This window comes from Saccostrea cucullata, unplaced genomic scaffold (assembly GCF_032062105.1).
Source record: "Saccostrea cucullata isolate Sc308-1 unplaced genomic scaffold, CSIRO_AGI_Scuc_v1 ctg4973, whole genome shotgun sequence".
Classification (NCBI taxonomy): Eukaryota; Metazoa; Mollusca; class Bivalvia; order Ostreida; family Ostreidae; genus Saccostrea; species Saccostrea cuccullata.
The window spans coordinates 1-9,562 of NW_026930632.1; the positions used below are offsets into that span (position 1 = coordinate 1).

The window sequence follows — 9,562 nt, forward strand, 5'->3', positions numbered from 1 at the left end:
GTACTTTCAAGATCAAATCAAACAGGCAGAGTTGAATTGCTCAGTCAAAGATTCTTCTGCAGTCATTTCTGAAAGTTCTCCGTCTAAAGGTGCACTTCTTATGAACTCTCATTTTAAATTGGTTTTATATTTTACTTACATAGACTTGCACATTACTGCTTTTGAAAATATAATATTTGATCTTTTTCATTTTACATAGCGCGTGGAAATGAAGGTGAAATAAATTTTGAATCCAGCAAGCTTTGCGAAATTCCTAATTCTAGACTTCCTCTTCTGACAATGCCTAAAGGGAAATATTTCAAAAATGAAAAAGTTGAAAACGAATCTACAGATGAAGAAGTTGATGGAATGTCAAATTCAATGACTTCTTCTGCATCAGATCAGTGGCTTTGGAAAGATAAACAATGCCAATGGAACCCGTATCCGAGAGAAATTAACGACAAAATAAACAGATGTTATAAACGAAATCCTAATTCTACTGTTATTGTTACAATCAAAGACAACACGTAAGTGAAAAGTTCGGTGAAAACAAAACAAATAAAAAACTATTGATTGCGACTTTCAAATATACACTTTAAAATTTTCTAAGACAAACGAAAACAATGTTTTATTTCAGATACAGAGTAGTCTTGGCAAAAGGTATACAGATAAATTTGACTACAAGAGAGGAGTCAGAAGTGAAATTTGTTAAAAACTAGTAAATAAACTAGATGTGTTTGTGAAACACTATGCCCCCGATGGTAACGCAAATCTGGAGTAAGACGTTGACTAATATGGTATACTCTTATTACCCTTGACAGCGCAATAGTTATGAGCTATGTTCAAGTTGACAACAGACAGACAGACAAACAGACAGACAGGACAAAAACAATATACCCCCAGGATCTTTCGATCCCGGGGCTTGAAAAATCGTTTATCGTTTGTAGGGGTGTGTTCTCATGCGTGTGGAATTTAAAATGATTGAATGTAAAGTTATTATCCACTATTGCAAGAATTAAGAAATCACAAGTCGGTATTCTCTGTCTTATCTTTATATTAATATTGTTGAGTAATATTTTTTACCATCAATGCATAAAGACTTATATCCAATTCAATCGAAATGTCACTAATACGCAAGTTTTGAGATTATCTCCCTTGGTGCGCTCTTTCGTTGAGGAGGGGAGTTTCGTTGCCGCGTAAACAAACAGGTGGGACAGATATTTGATACTGTGTATGTTGGATACATTGCATCATCAATATACCGGTTTATCATAACTACACAATTGTCAGGATACACTCTAAAACTTGAGAATAACCGAATTAAAGTAAAGGCATTATTTTTTAAAGCAAAAAATCGAAACAGAAAAGAAAATATCAGTGAATGTGAGACTTTTCGGACTAGGAAGAGATAGGCCTATGGACCTCTAATAAATACGGTACACATGTATCTGATCATTGCACGTCGGGGATCTAAATGACATTTTTATTCTTTTCTTATTATAACTGAAAAAACACTAACTTATTAGAAAATGTTCGTACAGTCAAGAAAATCGGTTACTTTTTATAAAGACTAGACGTTTCTTTCGTTTTCAAGTACCCGAAAATTGAAAGTAGATTTGTAAATATGCATAGTTGAGCTTGATAAAATCATCAAATGCATCACCGCTTAACATTATTATCTCTCTATAACATTTGATAAATTTTAAAAGCCATAAATATCATTCTTTTATTTATGCACGTATGTATACAAAGACAACCTGTCCCACCTCCATGCTGAAATGGGTACTTTTTGCGCCTCTATCGTAGGAGAGTTACAGTCTCGAAACTTGTGTATTAAACAAACTTATGAATACCTTTAACAAGCTTCATATTAAAAATTAGTACAGATTTTATAAAATATTCATAGAAACATATTCTTGGAAACATTTTGAATGTGATTTTTGTCTGCATCCCATTTTGTTTGAAAGAAGATAAAGTTCCAAATTAGAATATACAAAATATCTGAAGAAATCCTTCTAAATGTCAATAGAAAGTAAATTATCTATTTCTTAAAATTTATTGAAGAAATTGTGTGAATCAAATATATATTTTACACCAAATCTTTTGAAAATTAAGAACTTTTACATGATAAAAGTATCAAACATCCTACTTTTTCTCTTTACAATCAATCGGATGATAAATTATAAAACAGCCTTTTCGACAACATGGGGAACTGCTTCTTTGATTTACAACTATATGGAACTAGTTGATTTTCTAATATTTAAAATTATTAAAATCACTCTGTTTATTTTTTTTCTAATCTGCATATATGTACTCTAAAGTTGATAAAGTTGATAATAAAATCTAAGAATCTGATCCCATCCCTGACTATCAGTGCGCCATATATTTCTCCTGTCCACGATTCGTTTTGCGTACTTTAATCAGCATTCATGCAGTGTCTTATTCTTTAAATAACATAATATTAAAATAAATGTAATGTATTTTCGTTTATATGACAACGATGAAAGTGTTGAATTAACGAATAAACGAACATAAAAGGAAGAAAAAAGAATTTTTAAACTATAACTTGATTTCCTTTGTAAAATAATGCAAATCTTTTTACGCTATTCTTTTTAGACAATGATTCATTTTATCTTCTTTTATATCATTCTATATCGATCTTCGACCCGAAAATGTACTTCAGGATCTTTGACCTCACCTTCGATAATTCTTCGAATGAATTGAGCCAGATTGACCTGGGTAGGAGAAATTGTGCTCACTTCAAGGATTTTACATTAAAATTTGTTGTGAATTTGACCTTATGCTTACTTAGAATGAGTGCACTTTAGTACGTCATTTGGAACCTTTTCGGCTACCCATTTTAACCTTTACATTACAATTTATCGCTAAATTAATCTATGATTATTGTGCAAGCATATGCTTTTGATATTTATGCTTTGAATTTTTTGTCATACATATTTCTATATATAATTACAGACAATGCCATTGAAAAGAACGTGTATTAGCCTTAAATTCCGCAAATTTGAACGGTACCACTATCGATTTTAAGGTAACCGCAAATAGGCGGAGACATTTAAATAGCATGGATGGAACGTAAACAATAGCACAAATGACTGTTTGGTAATCAGATGCTACACTACGAATTTAAATGGCAAAGAGAGAGATTGTGTAGTTTCATGGTGCACAAATAATAAATGATTCTAGTGTTTAGGGATGGGATAGATGTTTCGCCCCGCAGACCATAATAAAGAGGCGACATGAGCCTATATTTACTAATCTCACTACTAATACCAGAATTCTTTTAAAACACACCAAATGAAAAACCCAGAGTAAAATAAGAGACATATAATCTTCGAACCTTATTAATATTTTCGCAAAAATCTTCCATAGTTTGAAGTTCGAGGTACGTACGATAGATACTGTCCGAAAAGTAACTTCTAATGACAAACACAATGAAATGTTCAATGAAAGCGTTGTTGTATCGAACCGTGGAATGTCATTATAATTATAATAATAATAATAATAATAATAATAATAATAATAATAATAATACTTTATTTAAAGAAGGTAACCTGATTAGTGCAACCACTATTCTTCCCCAGGGCCTTCTGACAATTAACAATATAAAGATACTTATTACACACTTAGTAATAAATACAGGTTTTTTGCATATGCGATATGGCTGACGTCACAATAGCCGTATCAGCCCTGCAGGGCTGATATGGATTTGCAGGGCTGATAACCTATATCAGCCCCGCAAATCCATATCAGCCCTGCAGGGATGATACGGCTATTGTGACGTCAAAATCACACACTCAGTAAATTAAACCACAAAAACAGTACTTGTGATCATACACAATTTTTGGTAGGTTCATATTCTCTTAATTTTAACTTTTTGAAAATAAGGTTATCTTAATTTACAAATACATGTAATAGATTATTTTCAAATTACGGATCGAGTGCATTGAAATAGAAGTAGAAACAAACCCAAATCGTATGAGCGATAGACCATATACATGTATGTAAGAAGTCCATGCATAATTATTTACTTATTTTCTTCTCAACCTAATGTATGCTGTATTTTATTACTAAGTATGTAATAAACATATTAATACATACCCTTTTCCATATCACATCCTGTATCAGCCCGAGACACCAATATCAGCCCTCGGGCCTTCGGCCCTCTGGCTGATATTGGTGTCTCGGGCTGATACAGGATGTGATATGGAAAAGGGTATGCATTATTCTCTATATATACAGAAATTTTAAATATATATATAAATATATAAATACAAATAAACATGAATCACAAATTAAACTGACATTGTTTTACATATTGTTTTACTTGTCTCTTGAAAGTATTAAGAGTTGGTGACATTTTTATGTGCACCGGTAAAGTATTCCATAAAATGGCATTAGAGTACTGGAAGGAATTTTCAAAAAAGTTTACATTTATGAATTGGCGCACACAAATCAACATTGGATTCAGATCGAAGAGTATATTGGTTATTAATTTGAAACTGAAACACTTCATGTAAATACGTAGGACAATAATTAAAAAGGGGTTTATTCAACAACATATTTATTTACAGTAAGCTGTTCATAAACAGTAAGCCAATCAAGTTCATCAAAAAGGGGTCGTGAGGGTGCGTCAGGGGGGGGGGCATCTAAAATATACCATATTGCAGCACATTTTTGAAGTTTATGAACTCTGTCAAGATTTGATCTGGATGTATTTCCCCAAATTGTTAGGCAGTAATCAATGGTAGGCATGATGTATGCATTATAAAACAACTTGCGTGTTTGAAGGGAAAGATATCTTTTTTAATTTTACGGAGTGCAGAAATTTTACGTGACAGAGTTTGACACACATGGTCGATATGTACATTGTATTGTAAAGAATTATCTAGATATACCCCAAGAATTTTTTCATATGTTACATTGTCTAATTTCTGGTTTGAAACGTATAAAGGAAAGTCGTGGTCTAAGAATTTTGATCTCTGCTGATGTGTCCCTATTAACATGCATTTAGTTTTTGAGGCATTAAGTATCATTTGATTTTGATTGCACCATTTTTCTATACAAGCAATATCCATTGATAATAAATTTACTATAAATTGGGGATCTTTGCCGGGGATATGTAAAGTCATGTGAGTAAAGTGATTATAATATCAATCGTTGACAATCGGGGACCTTTAGTTTGGGATCTTTTTTCAAAAATTATATATGAGCTGCAACTTGGCCAACATTGTCCTTTGTATATGTATAAGTTTAAATGAAAATACACTTTCTATGCTAATGAGACCAATGGCCAAATTTTTTGGAAATTGTGACAAAAGCTAGTGTCGCTTGGCATTATTCAGTACTTTCATGTAATATAATATAATATAATATAATATAATATAATATAATATAATATAATATAATATAATATAATATAATATAATATAATAATGTAACCAAAACCTGCTCTTAAGACTTTGTTTAATACCTGTATAACTTAAATTTAATGAAATGCGGGATTTTATTTTGCGCAAAACACCGGGACCCAACTCTCATAGCTTAAGTCCACTCATCCTTTGGTCATAGGTTTCTGTTTACATTTTATTCTGCAATATTCTGTATTGGTAATGTATATTCTTGACATCGAGATAGAGGCACGTACAGACAAATCGGCAGACTGGTCACTAGAGGGCTCAGCTAGGGTATATATAGGTAAGTACTGTCGGCAAATACTTGTAACAGCCGTGAACAGCCGTGAACATATAGAACCGAAACCTTTCTTGAATACTATGCACACCCATCCAACTGACTAGAAAAAGATTATTTAAGAGGGCTGTTCAATAAGTTATGTCATTGGTGCTCGGAAAGAAACGCTTTTCAATGATTTAGTCTTAATGATTTGACTTGAATATTCTCTTTTAATTAAAACACATGTCGATAACATTTTTATTTGATTTTAAATTGTTTTAGAACAATTTTTGAGTATGATCCTTCGTATGCTGAAATACGGCAGATCCTATGATTTCGTGTACTGTTTTTTTTTTCCTTTTGGAAGGTATTTTTTTTTCGAGTTTGGGAAATGAGACAAGTCAAAAGTTGAAATATCTGGCGAATATTGTTGGTGTGACAAAACATTAACTTTCTCTTTATCCCCAAATCGCCTTCACTCTTCATGGCCTGTGGTTTTGGACGCTGTCATGAAGAAATTTAATGTAGTGGATTCGGGATTCCGGTCCCTTCCTCTCATACACATTTCGATTTTTTTCCAAAAAAATTGCTTCCTAGACTCCTCCAGAAATTGAACTGCCTCCTCGAATTAGAATTTGAACAACAAGACCACCTAATATTAAAGAAAATAGCACATAAAACTGGTTTTGTGCTCTTGCAATTCTTTGCTCTTCTCAGACCCTTGCTGTTTTGTCAAGTGCATGCATCTTACTGTAAATTTGTTTTGAGGGTTTAAAGCAATGGATTCAAGTTTCATTATCTGTTAGAATTGTCTGTAAGAATTTCAGATAAACGCAATTTTTTACATTCTAAGATAATTTTTTGGATATTCTCACACGCTGTCGTTTTCACTCATTTTTCAAAACATAGGGTGATCTTTGAGTATTAAGCTTTTTTTACTGTTAAATGTTTCTTTAAGACATTTTGAACTAACCCCAAAATGATTATATTTGTTATGTGCCTAAGGTCATTCAAACATAATCAGTGATAATTTGCTTAATTTTTGCAAACAGTACATTGGTTGTTGTAAGTCCTTGTCACAAAGGACGGTAGCAATTTTTGATGCCCATTATATCATTTTTGTTCATTGAAATGCTCATGTGTGTTTAAAACAGAAATTATTTCCTGTAAATTTCACATATTTCAGTTAATATTTCGTTGGGATTCTTAACAGGTTTTACAGCAGCTTTAATGAAGCTTTTAATTTCAGTCTATTTTACTGATTCTTTACCATTCATTTTTAATGCAGTATCTCGAATCGCCTTTACTTTCAAGCTTCCCACAATGAAACTATGTGATGAAAAGTGGTCACATAAACTGTTAACAATTCATTAAGGATTCATTAATGAGAAAAAGTAAAGCTTATAATGTCATATGTTTTCTATGTTGTATGTCATCGAGCACATGAAATTATTTATTGAACAGTCCTCGTAACTATAATCACATATAAATAAATGTATTTATATTTAAATATTTTCATAGAAGACAATTCAAAATCTTTCAAATTGTATTTTCTGTTGTACCAAATTAGTTTTACTATTTTTGCATATACTGGAACATGCATTTATCAAATATCTGTAAATCGATATGTGTCCCACTTTTTTAATTACCATCCCTTTTGAAGATTTAAGCTTTCAATTATATCAATACCGTAAGTCATGACAATTCAAATCGAAATAATGTTATTTTTCATAATTGACATTGATTTTTTGGGGTACATTTTTATTTCCAGTTTGAACTGTTTTTGATATCCGTTAATGTTTTCAAATATCATATTTTCAGTCTGTTTTGATTATAAATTGAAACAGGAAAGCAAAAACGAGGAAACGTTATTTGCAACGCAAGAATACAAACCATTCTCAGCGTAAGTTAATTTTTCGTGTAAATTTTACAATCATTTGCAATTTTTGAATTATTTAAATATAGACATATCATGTTTTGTAATTTTCACTTTAACTTTCTCTGTCCAAATAATGTATAGGAGAAAGGTCGAAAACTGTCCATTCCATGAGAAAAAGAACTAATCGAGGACCGTATAACCGAGATAAGTTCTTTCTCTCACAGAATGGAGAGATTGAGCACTTACTCCTACTTAACTAAAACAATATTTCCTTTGTTCTGAGAAATAAATTAAAAATATTTTAAAAACACTTGTCTCAACTTTTAAGAATTAATTTTGTCAAGTTCATTGTTTACATAATGGACAGTAAAAGGTAAACTAGCGGTGCACAGCAATTTTGTAAATAGCCATTATGTTTTCAGACGTGAAATAATCTTTGTCTAAAGAATGGACAGTTACAGGTGAATGGGAGGGGGTCAGTATTTACACATGTTTGCAATGCTTCAAAATCAGTTTTTACTTTTAGTCATTTTGTTTTAACTGTCTATTCTTTTGGAAAGGGGGGGGGGGACTGCCCATTTTTTAAAAAAGAATAGTTTTCCAAAAAAAATGGACAATTACAGGAACATGTAACTTAATGGGTTGTTTAAGGAGGCAGTTCAACATTAAGCTATAGAAAGGGCAACACAAACAAAAGGTTGTTTGACGTGTTTATACTAATGCATAATTCTTTTCTCATATATCCTCCTACATCAAATGCTTATTGTGACGTCACAAACTTGTGTTATTCCCCGTATTTCCTTTTTTTAAAAAAAGGTTAGAAATCATAATGTTTATATTGAATTTACTTTCAAATGTGCACCCATCGCCAACAAACAATTTGGGAAATTAACATAATTTATCCGAAAACTATGGTGAGCGATGGCTTTGGACACTGTAACCTTTGAAATTGATCATTTTGAGACGTTTTCTGTTTAAAACAGATAATTCCTTCAAACGTCATATTTCCTGACTGATCCTCCTTTATGCTATATTGTTTCGTGGTTTATCAGAGTCATATTTAAAACAACTCATATGTAAGCCAGTTTTGAATTTTTCTTTGGAACTAGGGTTCAGTAAAGCCCAATATTTTTTATAAATAGTATTAATTAGTTTTCCAATTTGCAAAAACAAAACTTTGAGATTTGAAAGTGATTTGTTTACGAATTAAGTCGCGAATATTAGGAATTCGCACAGATCTTGAGCTACAGTCAAATTTCAAAATAATGGAGAACCCTGTTTAGATATCTGATTACTATCACTAATAACACAAGAAAACTATCAATTGTCGCTTGGGAAACTAATCAAATAATTAATGGAAATTAGTCTTGATCATCGCTTGGACTTGTATGATAATGGTATGCGTCTGAATGAGCAAGACCACGAGAAAAGCTTTTAATAGAATGAAATTCGATCAAAGACAATACCATTTTAAAATTTATCAGTTTCTCAAATAAATGTTGGTTGCATAAAATATTAATTGGAATCGCAAAAATGTATCACCTATCATTAAATATGCATTTGAGGTAAAGGATATAAAACATAACTGTGTAACGTACGGTTTTATGCGATAAGTAAATTTTAATGTTCTAAAAAGAGGGGATCTCTCGTTTTGTCGTTTTGTTGATAGTAATTGATAAGAAGCTTTGTATATTACATATGAAAAACAATATATAACTTTAAAAACGTAATTCATTGAAGTAAATATATTTAAATTTGTATCTCGTAATTTTCAAGGGGAAAGAACATTCTGATGTATAATTTTTTTAATGTATAGTTAACCTTTAATTTAGATAATTTCTCTCACCTCAATCCCTTACATCAGAACTTAGAATTAAATGTACAGAGCAGCCCGGTCCTCCAGGCTGCAAAAACATGATCTTTTTCTACTTGAGTGTTCCAAATCCATTTCTCGGATTCCATTATACCATGTTGATATTAATGTATGCTCCAATTTCCACTTTAGGTAGGTAG

At 31.5% G+C, this 9,562-nt stretch overlaps 1 protein-coding gene across 1 annotated transcript; it reads left to right on the forward strand.

Annotated features, from left to right (window-relative positions):
* Positions 1-6: 6 nt before the first annotated feature.
* LOC134229367 (uncharacterized) lies at positions 7-764 on the forward strand. The gene is made up of 3 exons (XM_062711113.1): positions 7-89; positions 200-506; positions 617-764. The coding sequence occupies exons 2-3, from the start codon at positions 280-282 to the stop codon at positions 696-698; spliced, it is 309 nt and encodes a 102-aa protein (XP_062567097.1). The 5' UTR covers positions 7-89; positions 200-279; the 3' UTR covers positions 699-764.
* Positions 765-9,562: the final 8,798 nt, after the last annotated feature.